The sequence below is a fragment of the Giraffa tippelskirchi genome, chromosome 7 (genome assembly GCF_054371585.1).
Source record: "Giraffa tippelskirchi isolate mGirTip1 chromosome 7, T2T-mGirTip1v1.2.pri, whole genome shotgun sequence".
NCBI classification, from domain to species: domain Eukaryota; kingdom Metazoa; phylum Chordata; class Mammalia; order Artiodactyla; family Giraffidae; genus Giraffa; species Giraffa tippelskirchi.
Genome location: NC_137281.1, coordinates 45,204,505 through 45,229,306, shown reverse-complemented (window position 1 = coordinate 45,229,306; position 24,802 = coordinate 45,204,505). Strand labels below are relative to the sequence as shown.

The following is a 24,802-nucleotide window of genomic DNA, read 5'->3' as shown; positions in this document are numbered from 1 at the left end:
GTATTCCCCTTTCAGAAATAATCACATTTCCCTGGTTCTTTATATTGTAATTTAAAAATTGTATCCTGGACATTTTGAATATAATATTGAGACTCTGGGTCCTTAAAAATCTGTGAAAAATGTTGAGTTCTGTTGTTTATCAGGACACCTACTCAGTGCGGTTTCAGGTTGCATGTACTGCCTCTTTGTCTGGGTGTTAGTTCCATGTGCTGGTTCAATTGTCAAGACCCTTGCTATGCCATGCAGACTTGCCCAAAGCATACCCTACTCAGGCACTTGGGCAGTGTGTATAATGTACTGTGGTCCTCAATATCTTTGCCATGCTTCTGTGGGCCTGTTCTATGCATATGTAACTCAAGGCTAAACCAGAACTAGTGCCTTCCTTTCTCTATCTCCCTGCTCTCCAAGGCTTCCTTGTCATTCTCTAGATAACCTGGTTCCCTCTTCCCAGTAATTTTCCTCAGTTTTTAGTCTCCTGATTTGCTCTGAGTTCTGAGTGACTAAGAACAAAGCAAAAAAAACAAAAACAAAAACAATGGGAATCTCCTCCATAGTCTCTGGACATCACCGTATCTTCCCCTAAATTCCACCAGTTAGGACATGGGGTTTCTTTTGGGGTTTTAGTTGTTACTATAGCTGCTGTAACTGGTGCTAACCATGGGCAGAGTTAGTAAGGGGAAAAAAAATCAACCAGGGAAGCCCCATACAGTTTGTAGGGGCCCCTCTCTTAGTGTTCTGGCTAGTGAACTTTCTGTGTCTATACCTGCTATCAGTTCTACAAAGAGAAAGGAAAAAACCACAAAAAACTACTGACTCTCATCCCCTTTTGGGGTTAGTATTCAAGTTTTGAATACTTCCCTCCCAACCCACCTTCTAATGGTTACTTTTCAGAATCCTTATGCAATTGCTTTCTGTATTCTATCTAGTTTTCAGTTATAATAAGAGCAATAAGCTACAGTAGGATTACAATATCTTGGCTGGTTCTAGATGTCACTTATTTTAAGGGAGTAAAATTGATAAATTTTACCTTTATGGTTTGTACTTTGTGTCTTCTCTGTTTTTAATAAACTGCTTCCTAACCAAAGCTTACAGAACTAAACTCCTATATTTTCTTCTAGAAGTTTCAGTTTTAACATTTATGCCAAGTGCAAGACAGGTTATCTCACATCAATAGTCAATTGTCGTAATATCAATTAGTGTTTCCTTTTGATCTAGCATGCTATAATATTATATACTAAGCTTCCATACATATGAGGTCCTATGTTTTGATACTTTATTCAGTTTTATCAGTTTGCATACCCCAGTGATAAATGCATTCCGTCCAACCACCACAATATTATCTCAAAGGATAAGTACTCTCACTTTGTTTTTATTCAAAACTGTCATGGTTTTCTGGACCCTTTCTTCTTTATGTAAGTTTCAGAATTAGCTTGCCAAGTTCCCCAGAAAGCCCTATGGGGATATGGATTGTAATTTTAAATTGATAGATTAATTTGGGAATAAACATTTCCATCTTCTCATACATGAAAACGGTATATGTCTCTCTGATTTTCCCCATTTCTGTAGGTCTTCTTTTCCGTATTTCAATATAATTTGAAAATTACTTCCTGGTACTTTATGATTTTGTGTTTTACTTTCAAATTACTTTTGGAAAGCAATTTATTTTTATAATTGATGAACTTTTTTTCTCTCATTTTGTCACACTGTTGTTCAGTCGCTAAGTCATGTCCGACTCTTTGTGATCCCACGGCCTATAGGAGCACACCAGGTTCCTCTGTCCTTCACTATCTCGGAGTTTGCTCAAATTCACGTCCACTGAGTCTGTGACACATCTCACCCTCTGCCACCCCTTCTCCTTTTGCCTTCAATCTTCCCCAGTGTCAGAAGCTTTTCCAAAGAGCTGGCTCTTCATACCAGGTGGCCAAAGTATTGGAGCTTCAGCATCAGTCTGTCCAATGAATATTCAAGGTTGGCTGGTTTCATCTACCTGCAGTCCAAGGGACTCTCAAGTCTTCTCCAGCACCATAATTTGAAAGCATCAATTCTTTATCCTCAGCCTTCTTTATGGTTCAACTCTCACATCTGTACATGACTACTGGAAAAATCATAGCTTTGACTATATGGACCTTTGTTGGCAGAGTGGTGTCTCTGCTTTTTTACGTCTGTCATAGCTTTCCTTCCAAGGAGCAAGCGTCTTTTAATTTCATGGCTGCAGTCACCATCCACAGTGATTTTGGAGGACAAGAAAATAAAATCTGTCACTGCATTAATTTGTTGCACTGACCAGCACCAAATAAAGTACTGGCAATAGACATAAGCTTAAAGAAAAAATGATTTTAAGGTTTCACCATTAATTATGATGCTTGCTTTAGGATTTTAGAAGATATTTTTCATCACGCTGAAGATATATTCTATGTTGGAATTACTGACTTTCATTTATCAATAGATTTTAAGTTTTATTGATTTTTTGCATCTATTGATATATGTGGATTTATCTCCTTTAATGTGTCAATATGGTAAACCATATCATTTGATTTTCTATTTTCTCATAGTAAGCTGTCCACAAATGTCAAAGATAAGCCCATCTTTGGTCAAGTTTTGTAAAAAATACTTGTTAGGTTTAGTTTGTTGCTGCTTAGTCTTTTGGGTCTTTTTCTCTCTCCTTCATTTTACAAATAATTCTCTGTTTTAAAATTCTCTCATGCTATCTATTTAGTTTTGATAAAAACAGGCTGGGGAAAGTTCTTTCTTCAGTTTTCAGTTTATATAACATGTTTCTTAAATATCTGGTAAAATCTAATTTAGCCATTTTTTTTGTTACCATATTTTAAGTATTAGCTTGGTACAAAAGTAATTGCGTTTTTGGATTGTGAATTTTAAATCATTATAAGTAGATTCAAACACATTTTTATTAGTCAAAATAGGAACCATTACCATCTACACATTTTTGCCAACAAGATATAAGTTTGTTTATTCCTGTAGCATAAAAAATCCATGCTGCAGGATTCAACAAACTCGTGGAAAGCATTTTCTGCATCCTGCTGGTTATGGAAGTGTTTTCCCTGCAAAAAGTTGTCAAGATGCTTGAAAAAGTGGCAGTCCATTGGCTAGAGGTCAGATGAATATGCTGGATGAGGCAAAACTTCTAATTCATTCAACTTCTGAAGCACTGGTTATGCCACACGTAGTCAGAGTCAGATATTACGGAGAAAAACGAGGCTCATTTTTTAAAAAAATTTATGTTTTTACATTATGAAAGTATGATACCACATTTACAGTAGACTTGGAAAATACAGAACAAGATTACATATAGTTCCACTATATATTAGAATTGACCCATTCTGTTGACCAAGGCCAGCTGCAGGCATTGCAGTTTTTGGTGCATCTTATTGACTCGCTGAGCATACTTCTCAGATGGATTGCTTTTGCCAGGATTCAGAAAGCTGTAGTGGATCAGACTGGCAGCAGACCACCAAACAGTGACCATGACTTTGGGTGCAAGTTTGACTTTGGGAAGTGCTTTGGAGCTTCTTCTTGGTCCAATCACTGAGCTGGTCATTGCTGGTTGTCATATACAATCCAACTGAGAAACGGTTTGCTGTTGTTGAGTACAATAAGAGAAAACAACAATTCTTTTGATTTGTGGTTAGCTCACGAGATATCAACTTATCAAGCTTTTCTACCTTTCTAATTTGCTTCAAATGCCAAATGACCAGAGAATGGTTGATGCTGAGTTCTTGGGCAACTTCTTGTGTAGTTCTAAGAGGATCAGCTTTGATGATGGCTCTCAACTGGTCATTATCAACTTCTGATGGCCGGCCACCATAGTCATCTTCAAGGCTCTTGACTCCTTTGCAAAACTTCCTGAACTACCACTGCACTGTACGTTCATTAGTAGTTCCTGGGCCAGATGCACTGTTGATGTTGGGAATTGTCTCTGCTGCTTTTTGACCTATTTTGAACTCGAATAAGAAAACTGCTCAAAAATGTTTTTTGTCTAACATAATTTCTATAGTCTAAAATAAATATAAACAGCAAGTAATGAAGTCATTAGCAAAAAAATAAAGTGAGAAATGCATAATAAATGATTATAATACAACATTTATTTAAGAATGTGCTCCAATATCAAATGGCAAAGTTCAACAATGCAAAGCCACAATTACTTTTGTACCAACCTAATACACAATCAATTTTGTCAATTTGTTAAGAGTTTATTTAGGTTTTCTATTTCTTTGACTTTGATAAATTATACATACGTAAACATGTATGTCGGAGAAGGCAATGGCACCCCACTCCAGTACTCTTTTGCCTGGAAAATCCCATGGACGGAGGAGCCTGGCAGGCTTCACTCCACGGGGTTGCTAAGAGTTGGACACGACTGAGCAACTTCACTTTCACTTTTCCCTTTCATGCACTGGAGAAGGAAATGGCAACCCACTCCAGTATTCTTGCCTGGAGAATCCCAGGGACGGCAGAGCCTGGTGGGCTGCCGTCTATGGGGTTGCACAGAGTCGGACACGACTGAAGCGACTTAGCAGCAGCAGCAGCAAACATGTATGTATACACATACATTATATATTTCAGTAAACTGTTCACTTAGATTGTTCACAAATGTATTAGCAAAGAACAATCTAAAGTATTTCGATTATGGAAAATTTCAAATATACAAAAGCAGACAAAATAGTATCATAAACTCATTTTACCCATTCCCTAACTTTAGCTTTATCTTGCCTGATAGCTCAATTGGTAAAGAATCCGCTTGCAACACAGGAGATTCCAGTTTGATTCCAGGGTCAGGAAGATCCCCTGGAGAAGGGATAGGTTACCCACTCCAGTACTTGGGCTTTCCTTGTGGCTCAGCTGGTAAAGAATCTGCCTGCAATGTGGGAGACCTGGGTTTGATCCCTGGGTTGGGAAGATCTCTTGGAGAAGGGAAAGGCTACCCAGTCCAGTATTCTGGCCCAGAGAATTCCATGCACTGGAGAATTCCATGGACTATATAATCCATGCAGTTTCAGAGTCGGATATGACTAAGCAACTTTCATATTCACTCCCTTCACACTTTCACTTCTGCCTCTCACATATTGTTCTGAGACAAATTCTAGAGATATCATTTTATGTGTAATTAGTTTCGTATGTAATGTTAAAGATGTTAAAAAAATAGCTTCATAGTATTATTAAATGAACAAATGAATAATTTCTTAGTATCAAATTCTAGTGTTCAGACTTCTGTCTCTTAATGTTCCTTGCCTTTTGTAGTTTGTTTGACTCCAAACTCATTTGACTTGTACATTTTTAATCTGTACGTTCCCCTGCTGGTTTTCTTTTTCCCTTTGTAACTTATTGAGGAAATGCTATTCTTTTTTGTTGTTGTTCAGCAAGTATTCTTCATAGTTTGTCTTACAATGTTTTTTTTTAATCTCAGCTGTAGTTGAGTGAATGACCTTTCCCACTTCTAATATTGTCTTTTTTCTACATTAATCTTGCCAGAAGTATGCTTGTTGCTATTATTTTTTAAACAAAAGGCCAGCTTTTGGTTTTGTTGAATCCTCCTTTTTGTAAATTTTGAAGTTCATTTATCTCTGCTCTTCTATTATTATCCTTCCTTTGGATTCTTCAGCCATTCTTTTAGCTTCTTTAGCTGAATTTTAGCTCATTAAGTTTAAATCTTTTTCTTCTTCTAAAATTAGTGTTTATGATCACAAGTTCCCTAAAGTACATTTAAGGATATCCCACAAGCTACGATATGTAGTGTTTTCACTATTGCTACATTTTTTTTTTTATAAATGTGTTCAAATTTTCATCCTGACTTCTTCTGTGAGGTATCAATTACTAGATGATATATTATTATTTCTAAACATATTTTTGTTAAAAAATTGCAGTTTAGTTGACTTACAGTGTTAATTTCTGTTGTACAGCAAAATTATTCAGTCATACACATATATAGGCATGTGTGTATATGTATATATACACATTTTAAAGATAGTTTTCCATTATGGTTTAACTCAACTATATCTACTGAATATAGTTCCTTGTGCTATATAGTAGGACTTTGTTGTTTATCCATTCTATACGTTATAGTTTGCATGTGTTAACCCCAAACTCCCACTCCATCTCTTCCCCACTGTCCCTCCTCCTAGGCAATCAAACGTCTGTTCTCCATGTCTGTAAGTCTGTTTCTGTTTTGCAGGCAGGTTCATTTGTGTCTTATTTTATATTCCACATGTAAGTATATCCTATGGTATTTGTCTTTCTTTTTCTGATTTACTTCACTTAGTATGATAATAGCTAGTTCCATTCATGTTGCTGCCAATGGCATTATTTTGTTCTTTTTTATGGCTGAGTAGTATTCCATCGCATACAGGTAACACATCTTTATCCTTTCAACTGTCAATGGATATTTACATTGTTTCCATGTCTTGGCTACTGTAAATAGTGCTGCTAGGAACACAGGAATGCACTAGTTTTATCTGGATATATGCCCAGGAGTGGGACTGCTGGATCACATGGTAATTCTATTTTTAGTTTTTTGAGGAACCTCTGTACTGTTTTCCATAGTGGCTGCATCAACTTACATTCCCACCAACAGTGTAGGAGGGTTCCCTTTTTTCCACACCCTCGTTAGTATACGTTATTTGTAGACTTTTTAATGATGGCCATTCTGACCAGTGTGAGGTGCTACCCTCACTGTAGTTTTTATTTGCATTTCTCTAGTAATTAGCAATGTTGAGCACTTTTTCACATGCCTACAGGCCATCTATATTTTTTCTTTGGAGAAATGTCTATACAGGTTTTCCGCCCATTTTTCGCTTGGGTTGTTTTTTTGTTGCGTTGTATGAGCTGTTTGAATATTTTGGAAATTAAGCCGTTGTCAGTGCATTATTTGCAAATATTTTCTCTCATTCTGTAGCTTGTCTTTTCATTTTGCTTATGGTTTCCTTGGCTGTGCAAAAGCTTGTAAGTCTGATTAGGTCCCATTTGCTTATTTTAATTATATTGCCTTGGGAGACTTACCTAGGAAAACATTGGTACAATTTATGTCAGAGAATGCTTGCCTATGTTCTCTTCTAGGAGTTTCAAAGTTTGTTTTCAGTCTCTAAGCCATTTTGAGTTTATTTTTGTGTATGTATGGTATGAAGATGTGTTCTAACTTCACTGATCTACAAGCAACTATCCAACTTTACTAGTACCATATGGGGTTTTAAAGTTATCTTTTGGTTTCTGGTTGCTAATTTAATTGTACTTTTGTTAGAGAATGCTCTGTATGATACCAAGCACTGGTGTGTATGTCAGACTTCCTTTCTCCATCCAGTGTATGGATCAGTTTCCATAAATGTTTCATGCATGCCTGTAGAGAATGCAAAATCTCTCAATGTTGGGAGTTAGAATACCATGTTCCATTAGGCACACTGTGTTGTTTAAACCTAAGCCTTGACATTTTTTTTCTTTTTGCATGCTTGATTAAATTATTGAGAGGTTAAAAAAATTACACATTATAACTGTGGATTTGTCACAATTTTCCCTTGACAACCGTCAATTCATGTTTTGTATATTTTGAGGCTATATTAATACATAAAATTTAAAATATATCTTCCTTATGAATTAGTGACCACCTTGATTTCAATTTTAATAGTTATACTAGCTCTTTTAGTATCTATTTCTCTGCTGTTTTTGTATTTTCAAAATTTTCTGTGGTTAACCTAAAACAGATACATTTGGATTTTAACTGTAGCACTTGGTTTGATTATTGTTTTTGCCCCCAGATAATTTTGCCCTCATTCTTGAATGACAGTTTAGTTGGACATGGAATGTTCGAATTTTAGATTACTGGTTAATTTTTTCCCTTAGCACTTTGAAGACGTTATTCTATTGCTTTCTGGTTTCTATTTTGCTATTGGTAATTCCTTTGTTACTTTTTCTAGGCAATCTCTTCACTCTAGTGGTTTTGGAGATGTTCCTGTTGTCTGTGATGCTGATTGTAACTCACGGTCAATTAAGATTTTTTTCCTTGCTTTTAGAATCACTGTATGTCAATGCCTTTTGTTATTTCTTGCAATTTTCTTAATAAATTGCCACTGTCTCCCATCCTCAAGCTACTTTCTGGGTAATTTTCTCAAATCTACCTCTCAGTACTATACTTTTTACTTGAGGAAGATCTATTTGGTTATTTTTAAAGTTTACTTATTATTTTTCTTTCTCATATTTTGATAACTACTTGTTGGATATTTAAAACACTTCAGATCTTGGGGATCTAAGAAACTTCCTGCTGCTATGCCTGCTAACTCAACTTGCAGTGGGTTGTTCACCTATACGCTGTCTAATTTTGGGGTCTATTGTTTTATCTATGGCAATCTTGTAGCCTACATGGCTATTTGTATTTATCTGTGCCAGATGCGTCAAAAGGTGTAATAAGCCCAGGACCATTTTGTTCATTTTGGGGCTAAGTGATTCCTGGGCTGAGCATGGAACATAAATTTACACCCCAAACTAATAAAGATAGGTTTCTAGGTATCAACTGTTAGGGGAGACCTCAGCCTCACCCCCATCCTGAGACTGAGCCCAGAAAGATAAGCTCCTTTTCTTACAACCTTTGCTCATGGAAGAGTTTTTTTTACCATTTCATGGCAATCATCTCCCTTTGTGGGTTCCAGCTTTATGTGATGAACCTCGCAAAGGCCACATGAACCCTAGGCCTTTTATTTGTCTCAGTGTGGGTAATATCATGCTCCTGGCATGTCTACCTGAGTAGTCACAGGTTACTGAAATCAGCAAGGGGCATATGTACCATCAATTGCAGTTTTCAGCTTATTGCTCTCGTTTATAGTTCTTGCACTTCTAGTTCATAAGAATTATCTTCTTTGGTGGGGGGGCTTATCTATGCTTTAAAAATGATGTCTATTATATATTATTTAATGTTTCTAGGTGTTTTGTAACAGGTAGGTTTTCAGGTTATTTAATCCATTACATTACCAGCAACTTTAAATTTGATTTTTGTTAATTCTTTAAAGGTTTGTTCTCGCACCCTCACTCTTCTTTTTCCTCTTTTTACATACGTATATATACAATAAATACAATTTTAACTGTTACTATTCCCAGAAGTACAAATTAAAAGCAAAAAGCAGTAGTAGTTAGGAACCAGTCTCAATCTGTCAGTTATGTAAAAGCATCCTTCCCTGTGGTACTTTCCAATAAAAATTCTACATGATTAGCAGAGGACAGCATGATAAGAACACAGAACTAAGACAATGTATTTGTGTTTTGGTTTTGACACTGTTATAACCAACACTGAGACCTCTGACAAGACACTTCTACCTCTTATGGTCTGTTTTACCTCCTCACAAAGATGTTTATGAATCTATGATCACACTGATCAATACCTGTACTGTCTGGTTAGGAATACACAGATTTTAAGAATCTTAAGAATATTAATGTATGTGTAATATTCCTAAAGTTTATATTGTTAATTTATTTAACAACAACAATGCTGATGTTAGGTGTTCAATAATGTGACTGAAATAAAATTTTAAAAAAGTTGCAACATCAGTTTAACTAACCAGTAAGCATCTGCATGAACCAAATAACACATTGTACAAATCACATCTTATTATGTTATTTTCAGAAGTGACTGCATACTTAATACTACCTTAGCTTTTGGAGTAGCTTTAATCGTCCATATGCAATCAACTGCTTGGCCGGGTTTTGTTTTTTCCTCTTGTTCCACCTGACTAGAACGCACTATTCCATCAGCTCCTGATAGCTCAAACTGGCAATCTAGAAAGAACAGATGAATGATATTCAAAGGAAAATAAGACTAATCAAAGATGCCATGAGAAAAAAAGAGGTAATATACTAAACCTGGGATGGGATTTAAAATACCTCCTAGGTAAGTAAAGTCTGGATCTGTAACAAAGAAGAAGAAAGTGATTGGCACTGAGATATTTTAGAGTTAATTTAAGGCTTAATGTCTTATGTTATATCTAATGCTGCATTTAATAACAAAGCAAGAGAAAGCTTTCATTGGTGTAGACTACAAAGCACTGCTCACTTATAGGATTGATGTTTTTAAAAACGATAATGCTTAAATTTTTGATCACATTGTGAATTAATAACTTATTTTTGCTACCTGAAAACTCACAACTCTTTCTCAACTGCAATAGCTAGTAGTAAGATACAGACTACAATGAAATATTATCCAGTCTTAAAAAGGAATGAAATTCTGACACATGCTATATAACATGGATGAGTCTTGAAACATTATGCTAAGTAAAATAAGCCAGACAGTTAAGGACAGTGTAAGATTCCATTTACTGAGGTCCCTAGATTAGTCAAATTAAGAGAGATTGTTTTCACAGGGTTGTAGGGATAGGGGAATGGGAGTTAACAGTTTTGGAAATGGACAGTGGCTATGGTTGCACAGCACTATATACGTACTCAATGCCACTGACATGTACATTTAACAGGGTTAAAATAGTGAATTTTATGTTACACATAATTTACTCCCCCTCACCACAGTAATAGCTGTGTGTGCATGTGCTCAGTTATGTCCAACTCTTTGTGACTCCATAGGCTGTAGCCCAGGCTTCCCTGGTAACTCAGGGAATCAGGTAGGCCTGATACCCACTGCAGTATTCTTGGGCTTCCCTGGCTCAGATGGTAAAGAATCAGCCTGCAGTGCAGAAGACCTAGGTTCAGTCCCTGGTTTGGGAAGATCCCCTGTAGGAGGGCATGGCAGCCCAACCCAGTATTCTTGCCTGGAAAATCCCCATGGACAGAGGAGCCTGGTGGGCTACAGTCCATAGGGTCACAGAGTTGACACGACTGAGTGACTAAGCTACAGGCTGTAGCCCACCAGGTTCCCCTGTCTTGCCTGGCAAGAATACTGGAGTGGTTTGCAATTTCCTACTCCAGGGGATCTTCCTGACCTAGGGATCGAACCTGTGTCTCTTGCGTCTCTTGCATTGGCAGGTGGATTCTTAACCACTGAGCCACCTGGGAAGCCCACTGTACAAGCTTAATGAGCTGTATTTTCACAATGGCAGTAAAAAGAAAGATGACTAAGTGATATATAGGATATTCTGCCCTGTGAAATAGTTCACAGAGAGTTGACAACCAATAGTTTATATTAAAATAACTGATTTAATTAAACTGGCCAGGTATTTGATTTTTAAGAACTAAATCAATTAACTGAATTGATATTTCAGTGCCAAAAATACATTAGATAAAAAAGTCTTACATAGAGTCAGGTTTTGCAAATGTTTAGACTACCTGAAAGAAAAAAGGTATCTTAATCATTTGAAAATATTAAAAATATTAAAAAACAAAGTCAGGCAATTTTATATGTAAAGATTCTTGGAAGAAAAGTAGCTCTTTTTCTTCTATTATATGTATCATGAGAGCAACTTCATGTGGTTTATGGTTAAAATATAGACACATTAAAATAAAAATAAAATGTTTAAGATTTCTACACTAATTACCTTACATCTGCATTTTATAGTACTTCAGAGTTTCTACATACCTTATGTTTAATATTATGCTAATAACAATAACATCAAGATCATGTAATATTCTATTTTATAGATGAGGAAACTGAATCAGAGAGAGATGATGACTGTTTTACATAATATAATGGCAAAATCAGGACTAGATTCTAATTCTCTAGACAATTTTTCTTTTTCTATCATGTTACTTTTATAACGTGTGAGGATGCCACAATCTTACTACTAAAGAAAAAAGGTCAAAATAAATAGGCAATTCATAAATAGCTAAATCATGGCTGTCTAGTTATTTAAGCCATATTTATAAAATAAATTTTGTCCAGGGATTTGTAAATGTGGATGAAACCTACTAATGATGAGAAACTAGTATCTTTTAAATACATGAAATTCTCTGAGCTACTGGTGATATTTGTTGAGGCACAGCCTCGTAATGGGTTCCTACTTCCTGGAAGTACTGGAATAACTCTGAAAATTTTAGTGCAATAATGACAATATCCCTAGAATTCTTGCCTACACATGAAGTTCTGATTCACTTGCCAGATAGTTGCTATGATTTTTTTACTCTAATGCTGGTTAAGATTTAGATTTCTCTTCCAACACATCTCTGCAAAATTGGTGAAGTGTTGTTACTTTCTTTTATTTAGGGAGGTTGGGTTTAGTTAAGTTAAAAAAGAATAGTCTCTGTGATGTATTCTAAATTAAGCTAAAATTTTTCCTACTTTTTTCAAAATGTACTTTGATAATCATGCTGAAAGTCAATGGTTAAGATTCCGTGCTTCCATTGCAGAGGGCATGGGTTTAATCCCTGGTCAGGAAGATTTCGCATGCCATGCAGCATGGCAAAAAAAAAAAAAAAGAAATTAACAAGAACTAATGGCACCCCACTCCAGTACTCTTGCCTGGAAAATCCCATGGACGGAGGAGCCTGGTAGGCTACAGTCCATGGGGTCGCTAAGAGTCGGACACGACTGAGCGACTTCACTTTCACTTTTCCCTTTCATGCACTGGAGAAGGAAATGGCAACCCACTCCAGTATTCTTGCCTGGAGAATCCCAGGGACGGCGGATGGCGGAGCCTGGTGGGCTGCCATCTATGGGGTCGCACAGAGTCGGACACGACTGAAGCGACTTAGCAGCAGCAAGCAATCAGTTACATATAAAAAACTGTCAATTAAAATAGGTTTAAACAGGCTAATTAAAGATTCTAAGATATTTTATTTTATTTTTATTTTTTTTGCTCAGTCGTGTCTGACTCTTTGCGGCCCCATGGACTGTAGCCTACCAGGCTCCTCCGTCTGTAGGATTCTCCAGGCAAGAATACTGGAGTGGGTTGCCATTTCCTTCTCCATCTAAGATATTTTAGACTAGCAACTTTTTCATTCTGACAAGTTTATATATATATCTGAATTTTCAAATTAATTTTTTAGACACCTGTTTGTAATTTTAAAATTTATTTTTATTGTAGTAAAATATAATATTTACCCTTCCATTTTTAAGTGTACAGTTCAGTGGCATTATGTATATTCACAATGCTGTGCAAACATTACCACTCTCCATTTAAGGCAAAATTTAAGACAAATTTTAATATGACACAGCAATTACACTCCACGGTACTTAGGCAAATGAGTTAAAAACTTGTCCACACAAATGGCTGCATATGGATGTCTATAGCAGGTTTATCTGTGGTTGAAGCAGCCAAAATATCCTTCTACAAAATATACAAACTGTGGTACATTCACACAATGAACAAACTGGCACATTCATATAATGAAATATTATTCAGCACTAAAAAAAGAAAAGCTACCGAGCCATGAAGTATGGAGGAATCTTAAACAAATATTACTAAGTGAAAGAAGCCAATCTGAAAAGGCTACATACTGTAGGATACCAACTGCATGACACTCTGGAAAGGGCAAAACTATGGAGACAGTAAAAAGATTACTGGTTGCCAGGGTTGGAGTGAGAGGGATGAATACGTGGAGCACACAGGATTTTTAGGGCAGCTGGAATACTCCATATGATACTGTATTGGTAGATACGTCATTACATCACTACATTTACCCAAACTCACAGAATGTATGACATCAAGAATGAACCCTAATGTAAACTGCAGGCTTTAGGGATGATGTTGTGTCACTGCAGGTTCATGAGTTGTAACAAATGTACCCTGGGTGCTGGATGTTCATCTTAGGTTTTAATGGTAGCTGTGTGTACGGGGGTGGTTAGAAGGTATACCGTAACTCTGTACTTTCTACTCAGTTTGCTGTAAGTCTAAAATTTCTAAAACAAAGAAAGTACAAATTTTACTTTCTGGAAATGTTATCATTTTGACATTCAGAACTTAAATACTGAAGTGACACTTAAAACTAACAGGGAAAAAAAGCTGAATATATTGTTCAGTAAAAAAAAAAAAAAAAGACTGGTAACACATTTGAAAGAATAGCATGATCTCTGTTATATAAAATAAAAGATAAAAACATCTAAAGCGATACATACCATATTGTTTACACTGGTTTTTAATTTATAGGGCGATAAGGTTATGATATTTTCATTTGGCTGTTTTAATTAAAAATGTTTTTAAGTTAGTGAATTTCTTGCATGAAAACAAATAAAAAGATTATACTATTCTTACATTAAGTTACTTTTTCATCTTGTTAAGTCGGTGAGTTCTTTGAAGACAGGAGTAATAACTAGTGTATCTTTGGGCTTCTACATTAGGGATATGCTTACTTTTACGGTGGACAGGCTCTGAGGACTACAAAGTGTTTCCACATAACTGTGGTAGGTAAGACAGGTAGAGTGCACTGAATGTCTCGGAGACCCTCTCCCACCACCCAAACACATGTCCACATCACAACTGTCACAGCCTATGACCATTACCTTACAAGGTTAAAAGGTTACCTTATTACCTTATAAGGCTTAAAAAGAGTGAGTATTACATTCTAAGGCAAAGGATGTGATTAAGCTAAGCATTCTGAGAAGATCAGGGGGGAGGTGAAGAGGCAGACAGAGATTAGAGTGATGAGGCCACAAGTGCAGGAATGCTGGGGCAGCCACCAGAGTAAGAAGAGGCTAGGAAAGGATTCTCCCCTAGAGTTCCTAGAGGGAAGTGACCCTGCTGGATGCTGGCCTCCAGAACTCTGAGAGAATAAATTACCATTGTTTTCAGCTGCCAAGTTTCTGGTAATTACTCATGGCAGCTTCACGAAGATATTCTTGTCTTATCAACAGCAACGCTCAGGCCAAGTCCATGCTTAATACTAAATTTTATAGCTAGTAGGTGACACAGAAAGGATTCAAACCCAGATCTTTTGCCTCTAAGTACAGAGCACTATTCTTTCTACTGTTCAGTATTTCTAGGGATTGTTTATTCAAATGAGTGTTTAATTCAACCATTCCAAAGGAAAAAAACCTGCCAAAATAATTTTTGGTAGAGATCATGAAAAGAAAATTTGTTGAATTACTTTTAAAATGTATTTATTGTGATGTCTTTGGCTTTGATATATGCTATAAAACAAGAAATCTAAGAAATAATGTAATACCATATATGATATGCCTCAAAATTCATGTGATACAGCTCTATTTCTAATTTTTATTAAATATTTATTCATGGGCTGATTTCCCTTTGACCTTGGTAATTTCTTTAAAACCTTTATTTGATAAACTTGACTGGATTTTCTGTTTTCTAGTCTTAAGATTCTAAAACCAGAGTGAGACCTTGCTACTAAAACAATAACTTATTTACCTGGGATAAATGAATATTTTGCTCGAAATCCCAGTCCTTCAAGTTCTTCATCAGAACTGAACTTAATCCACATGAATCTCCCTGTTGATCTAATTAATGGAGGGCTTTTCACACCACAGTAACGATCTATAAGTGGAGAGAAACCAAATGGCCCATCTCGAATTTCCAAGTGATCAAACCGACATTCAAATGATGGTTCTATATAATAATGTTCATCAAAGGTCAACTCTATTCTTTGACGTGGAGCAGCTAGAAAAAAAGAGTAAGTAAATCAGGGCAACGTGAACAAGAAAAAGTAAAAATGTCCTGACACAGTGAGAAAAGCACAACTGCTCTATTACTGTTTTATAGATGAGGATGATACTGAGAGTTATTATATATAAAATTCATAATAAATGTTATATTGTATGTTAATAATAATGTTATTCTGTAGAATTATAGTAATCTTTGGCATATGCTATATATATTAAATTAGTTAAATGTAGCGGAATGCTCAAAATTAAGAGTTGAGAAGCTAATGCTTAATTCATGATGGAACAGAAAAACAGAAGAAATGAAAGAAACATATAATGTAACTATGGACATAAATTTGCATAAAGCCTAATAAGAGATGTCAGTAAGTTTAAGTTTCTTATCAGAGAAGTTTCTCATATATACTGATGCATCTAGTTAAATATATTTTAGGAGATAAAAATTCTTATAAAACTTCAACCATTATTTTGTTAATGTTGGCAGTATTAAGAAATATTTATAATGACTAGGATTTAATTAAAATACATATTTAAATTTTGTTCAAACTGGTTTTTTTAAACCAGAGCATTTAACCAATTATTTAGTTTTACAAAAAAAGTTAACATTCATCCAATGAAAGACAGAAATTGGTCAAATACCTTCCAAAATGTAGATACATTCCTTGTTTGGTGGATATGAGTCAGGATAATTTGGTGAAGCAAAATGACCTCCATTGCTGGTTCGAACCCAAATGCCACATTGGGTTGCAGGAACATGCTTCATTCCAATATTTTGTCCATCTTAAGAAAAATTTAAAACATTAGTTACAGTTTCCCCTACAACTTCCCCAAACTGCCCATTGAGTTACACACACACACACGCACATACAATTTTTAAGAACTATTGTCAAATTTAGCATAACAGATTGAATACAGCAGAAGCATTTGCTCTAGAGGACAAGTCTGCCATGTAAAAGAACAAGGAAATAAAATGTGGGAGAATCTGATAAATTAGTAAAACTCTATAAAATTCAATTCTGACACAAAAATAAAAGAATTCCAATTTATCTGAGGTATGGTACCTCCATATTTAGTTTAACTCAAAGTGAAATAATATTCAAAGATTGCAAAGGGATTTTATTTTAGTTAAAGGTTGTAGATTGAACACATGCATTTAGCTCTGCTCCTTCTTCAAAGTCCACTTAAACAACAGTCAATAATTTTTTTAAGGGCAAAATCCCGTAAGTACAAACAGGTAGATGCAATAATAACTACTGGCAGTAGTAGGTTATCTCTAGAAGTGAGGGTGGAAGTGGTGAAGTTGGGTTTTTTTAAAAACATGAAGCTTGGTTAAAAGTCTCTGCAATCAGTTTGACTCCTAATACCCTCTCCCAATCCACAAATCCAGGTACATGCTGCTCTATCACCACATCAGAAAATAATACTATTTCTTTGGAGAAAGTAAACAGTGTTGCTGGACCAGGGATCAGGCACAGCAGAGGGTCAAAATACCAACATGAAAACAGGGAGATGAGGTGAATGCTAACATGCTGAACCACACTCCCCTTCTCCTCCCCCACTCAACTCCCCAGAGGCCTCTTGGTCAGATATAGAGCCTCTGAGCAAGAAATAGAATCTTAACCTTTTCTAGGGAAACTAATGAGTCCAAAGAAAAAGACTCATAGGTGGATTCAATCATTCACCAGGCAAAGCAGCAGTAAAGAAGCCCTGTCTACACTTGCAGATGGCTAACAAGCAGATCTGCGTGCTCCTCTCATAACTATGAGAGACACTCAAGGAGCATCAAACGTGAGGAAAGTCTCCAATATGAAAAACAGATTAAAAACAAATAAAAAAGCAACTCTGAAGAAGCAAAGATTATAGAATACTTTTTAAAAAAGCACTAAACAAACTACCATTTAATCTTTTCAGAGAACAAGAGAGTAGCTGGCCTTTGAGCAACACACGTTTGAACCACGTGGATGCAGTATAATTGTATAGTGCTCATCTGTGGTTGGCTGAATGTGAGGATGCAGAACCTCAAATACGGAGGACCGTCAGCAGTTACAGGCAGGTTTATGACTAACCCTAAAACTCTAACCCTAGCCTCTGCATTGTTCAAGGGTCAAATGTATATCTATAACATAAGAACACAGCATACTCTGAAAAAGAGATTATTTAGAAAACAAAAGAAAGTTTCTAAAAATAGAATTAAAAAATAAAAAAGTTTAGAGCAGAAGTGGCTCAGACTGTAAAGAATCTGCCTGCAATGCAGGAAACCCAGGTTTGATCCCTGGGTCGGGCAGATTCTCTGGAGAAGGGAATGGCTACCCATTCCAGTATTCTTGCCTGGAGAATTTCATGATGGACTACATACAGTCCATGGGGTCGCAAAGGGTCAGACACCACTGAGTGACTAACACTTTTCACTTTCCATAAACTATAGCCTTGGACCAAATCTGGTCTGTTGCCTGTTACTGTGAAATCAAGTTCAGTGGAATGCCTATTCATGCTTTTACCCTGCAGCTGCAGAGCTGAGTAGGTGCTCCTGTGACTATAATGGCTTGCAAAGCCTTAAACAATTACTCTCTGGCCCTTTATAGAAAAAAGTTTTCCAATTCTTGGTTTAGAAGTCTCAATGAAGACTACTGAGAAGAAAACAGTTAAATGAGAAATGGAAAAATAGAAAAGATTTTTTTTAAAAAAGTAACCAAATAATACGAATTCCTTAAAGACAGGAGAGAAAATGGAGAAAAGGGAATTTTAAAAATTAAACAAGAAAAAAGGGAAAGAAAACCTTCCTACAACCAAATATAAAATTTTCATATTGAAAAAGCCCAGTGCTGACTTGAACAGATGTAACCAGAATTGTAAAAATCCTGACACGGGTACTGCAGGTGCAAAGTTAAAAAGAACATTTATATGTAGTTGGGGGTGAAGAATAGGTGTAAGAAAGAGCTAAATTCTTATCTTCCATGGTGGGAAAATTATTATCTACTACTTCAAACTGAAATAACTGAGAATAACCATATACTTTGTTATTCAGAAATATGCAGGAAAATTCCACAAGAATCAGCTAAAAGAGTAGTTTGGTAGGCTGGTAGACTACCATGGAGAAGTGGGGTTTGGGAGGCTGGTAGACTTATTTTTCCTAATTAACTTTTTAGAATGCTTTAATTTTTGTCAGGTGTATGTATAACTTTGATGAAAATAAAAATAAGTCTGGTTATTTAGGAAATGTACTAAACTCTGAAATAAAAATCTGGCTCAAAAATCATACTAGCTAATACTCTTTCATAAACAAGAATAACTGGAACATGTCCTCAGGGGTTTGAATAAGATATTGATGGAAATGTTTCATTTGTCTACACTGGAAAAAGGGATTTTTATTTTTGCTTGGTGATAAAGCATGAATCTGATTTAATTTTTGGACATAATCCATAGCGTTCTAGGAGTCACTAGTTACACCAATTTTTAAAATTTATCATTGTAAGACTTTATGTTAACAATTTACTCTAGTTAACTGTAGCTGAACCTGGCTGAATTAAAGCTGATAGATTGACAGAAAGCCTTAGGTAATTGAAACACCCCAGAGGGATTATGGAAATAGTACTCAAAAGTTGTAATCCTTCCAAAAAGCCATCCTACTGCTCTGAACATGTAGTAAATTAGCATCGTAAATTCTTTACCTTGGGTCTTTTGGGCCACAGCAATTCCTTCCACTACAAGTATTGTTACTAACAACACTAGAGAAATAAGAGAAGATAAGTTAAAAAGTTGAATCTACATTAGATTTTACCAAGCTTATGAGAAAAATCAGATGATAAAAAAATGAACTAAAACCCCCTATTTCTTACTAACATTCACACTCAATACTATTAAGTGTTACATTCTGAGTTACTATTTGACAAGTAAGACAACCCAAGAAAAAACACAACTGATATCACACTCATTTATACAAGCACTAATAAGTACATTTTTAATTTATGATGGATGCAAAAATACACACCTTTTCTTCTTGTACAACGAACTGTGCTGATACCAACTATCCTCTATTTACTGTACTCTACCTCCTCAGACCTTACATGCATTATGGCTAGCTTTGCAATATATTATGCCAGTAAAAGTTCAATTAGATTATTTGACTCGTGAGAACATTCATAATAAAAACAGAAGTAAGGGGGCAGCAGTCTCCTAGAAATCAATTCAGGACATTCTATAGCTGTGCAATACTATGCTGTGTCCTGCATTACAAAAGCTAGCACTATTTAGAAAATGGAGCTTCTCCCCTCCCCACAAGTTTCACATTTCTGATCCCCAATGAATAATATATTGTTTTGTATATGTTTGTGTTTTGACGATAACATTCTTTTTAAGAATGGTGCACTGGTATCTTTCACTCTCTCAATGGAAACCACATCATCACCCTCCTGTGTGAAATGGAGTTTTTATTATTCATTCAATCAGTCAGCAAGCACGGCAGAGTACCTACTGGATAGCAGGCACAGAGGATGCAGAGATTAAAGCAGGAGAGATATAAAGCAAAACAGTTATAAGAGAATGGACTTCAGGAGTTAGGTGGATCTAGGTTTGGGGTTCAAGTTTTGATTTCTACTAGCTGTGAGACCTTTTCAGCTCAGTTTACTTATTTGTAAAATGGGGATGCTGTACTAATAACACCAACCACACAGGCTGTTGTGAACATGAAATGAGATGATGATGCATGTTGCACAGAGCCCTTTATATGTCCTAGGCATTCTGCTAAACCATAGATATTAGGACAAACTTTCATCCTTAAGGAGTCAACCTATTGTCAAAGACAATCTACAAGGTGAAAAAGAATTTAGCGGGGGTTGTTACACAGAAAACACAATGGAAGCAGAAAAGGGAACCATTTGTTCATTCTGCTTGGTGTTAAGAGGAACAGAGTGAGGAAAACTTTAAGGGAAAAAGGTCTATTCTAGTGAAACCTAATAGAACTTCTACCCAGGGGAGGGAGAAAGAAATAGCTTGGACAATGAAAATTTACCTAGGCAGTGTTAGTGAATTCTGAGTAGGATAGTAGAGTTAGCATGTGGAGGGGAAAAGGGATACATCAGGTTAGAAATAGTAGGATGAGGGTGTTCCCTGTTGGCGCAGTGGATAAGAATCCATCCGCCTGCCAGTGTAGGAGACATGGGTTTGATTTCTGGTCAGGGAAGACTCCACACATGAGGCAACTAAGCCCATAAGCCGCAAATACTGAGCCTGCCTTCTGCAACTACTGAAGCCCGCATGCCTAGAGCCTGTGCTCCACAACAAGAAGACACGGCAATGAGAAGCCTGTGCACTGACAGGAAGAGTGGCCGCAGCTCGCTGCAACTAGAGAAAGTCCAAGCAAAGCAACAGGGACTCAGTGAGGGCAAAAAAAAAAAAAAAAGCAGGATGAAATCTGATTGTAAAAAGCCTTGAATGCCATGCTATAGAGTTTAAACCTTTGACTACAAGGAGAAATAACTGAGTTTTCTTTTTTGTACTAGAGTGACATTATTACCTTTGTGTTTCAGATCACTAATCTTGATGATTGTGTGGAATCTGAATTTTTAAAACGAGAGGTCATTTAGGAAGTAAAGATGCTAAGGTCTTGAAGCAGAGCAGTGGTAGTGTAAATGGAAAGGAGGCAAGATTTATGACATGATTATGACTCAGATGTAGTGTTAATTGCATTTAGTGACTTAAAGGAGGTTTAGGGGTGATGGAGGTGGAGGCACAGAAGAGATTGCTAGTGAAGGGGATGGCAGATGGTCAAGCCATTCTACTCTCAGTACCACGTACTAGGCATCTACTACCTAAAGTCACCAATGTACAAAGAGTTCTTGTGATCTTGTGCTGTTTACATCTTATAATCTAATCATACATCTTCATCTTTGGTTTGCTGTATCCTTGTTGACCTCTGTTTCTTCTGTCAACTCTCAACAACTTTAATTACCCCTCCTTTTCTTTGGTTGCTAGTAGCATTGAAGATCTCATACTATGTAGGAACAATCCTTCCTCCAAACTCTTTACATCTTTGCACTGGATCAGAGTTAGGGGAATGGAGTTTTAAAACACTACTTAAAAAAACAAAAACAAAACACAGAAGATTCCTGATCAAAAAGAAAAATTAGGGAACCCTCTAGTGGTCCAGTGGCTAGGATTCTGAGCCTTCTCCTCTGAGGACCTGGGTTCAATCCGTGGTCTGGGAACTAAGATCCTGCAAGCTGTAAGATATGGCCAAAAAAAGAAAAACAAACTAGAATAATAATAGATATTTGACAATTCAGCAAATAGCAAAACTGTATCAATGTATCTTGATAGAGGACACTATTTCCCAAGATATATCATCTCATTCAGATGATATACAACTGGTCAAAATTTTGTGCTCATTGAACCTTTCCTCCTGATTCACAGGCATAACAATTTACCAGTTTTCACATTTGTATTCACAGTATGTAAGTAATACAAAGTCAGGCAGAAAGGGAAAGTAAGAAATCAATAAATCAAAAACAAGAGAACAGTAAAACTATGGCAAAAAGATGAATCGTGCCTGGAAAATTACACTATATAATGACTAAAAAAAACATGTGTTTTTAAAACATGATTTAGGTAATTTGCACACAATATACAACTGAGGTAGAAAAATCGTATTAAAAATAAATTAGAGCAAATAACCTTGTTATCCCTTCTACTGTATATAGGGTGTTGCTCATAATCCCCCTCCCCAAATGTTACTACTCACAACTCAATCAACAAAACTATGCCACTCAAACAACTATGCCACTGAATAAAAGGAATGAATGAGGCAAGTTTGAACAATTGGGGATAGAAATATATAGTGATAGCTGTGGTGATACAGTTGTAACGATTAATCATTCTAAATTCTGTATCATAATAAACATAGTTTTCTCCCAGTTGTACAATAGGATCTTTGCAAATTGCTTGCTATAATCAGGCCGAGATATTAAAACAAACTCCACTGATGCCAAACATTGGAATTATCTAGTACATGAAGCAGTGCTGTTGTGGTCTGTTCTGTCCTTAATTCTGATCTATGTGCCACTGGTTCCCTTCTTTCTCTTACCAAAGGGTCAATAATTTCTCAAATCCAGAAAGATTTCACAGTTTGAATTCAAAAACAATGTACCCAGGAAGGCACTAATTCTTTAACGCAGAAATTCATGCCAAAAAAAGAAAAGAAATCCATGCCAAAATAAAGATTCTAAACTCCACAATCCCAAAGTTTAGTTACGCAGAGAATTGCTTGTGATCTCATGTTTGAAAAAAGTAGTACCCACCATGTATGTTCTCACCTCTGATTCTGGAGTTTAGCGTAAGGTAGTATACAGATCTGACTTAAAAATGAAGGCCTAAATGATAAAGACAGGTGCTATTCAAGGTATTAAATACAAATCCTCCAAGCTACTCCTTTTAACCCTGAATCATTGTTATTAGCATTCTACCTGCAATCTTGTCTCCAGACCCTCCAGTTTAAGGCTGTACTTTTCAATCAAGTAAAAATCAAGGTCAGGTCTATTCTTTCTTCTGTTACTTAATAGTGGCAACTCTGGCCAATGCAATAAATACTGGAAAGGAGGCAAAACTATTATTTATAGACAATGTTATTTTAAAACCCAGAAGTCCCAAGAGAATTACTAGGAAAATTATTACACCTATTAAGGGAAGAGCGTAAGACTAAAATAAGTTAAACAAGTAAGGAAATAAATGTAATACAATAGAGAAGTAATACATTTTGGATAATGAAACAATGTAAAGGTAACAATTCTTCCCAGTAAGTCATATATTTAATGATGTTTTAATAAAAATCTTAGCTTTTTTCTAGATACTTAAAATGCTTCTGATGGTCATCTTAAAGACTTTTCCATATTGGCCAAGGAAAATATAAAAAAATTCATAAAAATAATATGCTTACTATAAAGCTACAAGAATTAGAAAATGTAGCAACGGTAGAGGAAGAAACTGATATCTGTCAACAAACGTTACTAGCATTCACTGCATTACAGGTAGTTGAGTCAGTCCCTGGAACTACAATGAAACAAACAGACATGGTCCGGATTCTCAATGGGCTTTTAGGTTAGAAAATGGAAGAAAAGAAAAAAGCTCAGAAACAGATATATATATCCCAGAATTTATTACGATTTATATAATATTTGAAATAATTGGTGAGAGGGCAGTTTTAATAAATGGTTCTGGGATAACTTGTTAATTATTTGGAAAAAAGTAGACCCCCCTTTCAAGCTAAATAGAAAAATTAATAGCCGAATGAAAAAAAGGTGAATTCATACTTTTGGGTAGGGAACAACTTCATTCACAAAAGACCAAACCATAAATAAAAACTACAAATAAATGGGAAAAAAGATTATGCCACTAGAGAAAAGTGCCAAGAAAAAAACAATGGAGTCAGCCTTACTAATATAAAAAATACAGATTCTAGTATTGGTCAGGATATAGGAAACTGACTTACATTGTCACTGGACTGTAAACTGTCACAGCTTTGAGGAGGTTAATCTGATAATATCTATCAAGGATTAAAAATGTTCACATCCTACTCAGCAGTTCTTCCATGTTTGAGAAATGAATCACTGGGACAGTAGTTCTCAAACTTTAGCGTGGATCATATTCACCTGGAAGGTTTATTAAAACACAGACTTGGGAGGGGGGTGGCATTACTTCCAGAGAGTTTGATCCAATAAGTTTGGGGTAGGGCTTGAAAACTTGCATTATAACAAACTCCCTAGCGATCCTAAAGCTGTTGGCCCTGAAGCCACACTATAAAGACCACTTCAACAGGAAAGTGATAGTATACTGAAAGAAACAAAGAGGCTAAGCTTCTTTTATCCTACTGTTCAGTTGTATATGATTTCATTCCCAAGGTCATCTTATGGGCCAGTATAGATGCTGGAGTGCCAGGTACTGTATCTTTACAGCGACCATGCCTGCATTATAGTTAGCAAGAATGAAGAAATGACACAGGGCATTCCTCCTTCCTTTAAAGATTTCTTGCTTAGAATCTACCATGATGTCAAAAGAAAAATTCTGAGTGACAAAAACACCACCACTCCCCCAAAGTTGAACACACATGTAACTGTCAGACTTAGTCACATGGCCACACCTAATCCCAAGGAAAACTGGAAAATCTGTTATTTGTTTTGGGTGATCGTGTGCTTAAAGTTCAGAGATCCACTGAAAGGTAAGATGGATACTGGAAGAAAACTGGCTACTTCTGCCATAGTCTCTTATAATCTACTCTGTACCCACCAGCCAGTGATCCTTTCAAAACATAGATCAGATCACATC

At 36.1% G+C, this 24,802-nt stretch overlaps 1 protein-coding gene across 8 annotated transcripts in view; it reads right to left on the bottom strand.

Moving 5' to 3' along the window:
- NETO2 (neuropilin and tolloid like 2) overlaps positions 1-24,802 on the bottom strand; it is a 105,550-nt gene that overhangs the window by 75,560 nt on the left and 5,188 nt on the right. For 7 of the 8 annotated variants that reach the window (XR_014058998.1, XR_014058997.1, XR_014058994.1 and 4 more), the window contains exons 2-6: positions 19,159-19,215; positions 16,130-16,270; positions 15,240-15,488; positions 9,856-9,900; positions 9,644-9,771 (exon numbers count right to left, since the gene is read on the bottom strand). Coding sequence is in view for 2 of the 8 variants with exons in the window: in XM_081507948.1 (XP_081364074.1) it covers positions 9,644-9,771; positions 9,856-9,900; positions 15,240-15,488; positions 16,130-16,270; positions 19,159-19,215 (620 nt within the window). In the remaining 6 variants the exon portion in view is untranslated. The remainder of the gene's footprint in view (positions 1-9,643; positions 9,772-9,855; positions 9,901-15,239; positions 15,489-16,129; positions 16,271-19,158; positions 19,216-24,802) is intronic. The other variant, XM_081507950.1, reaches the window with a different exon arrangement.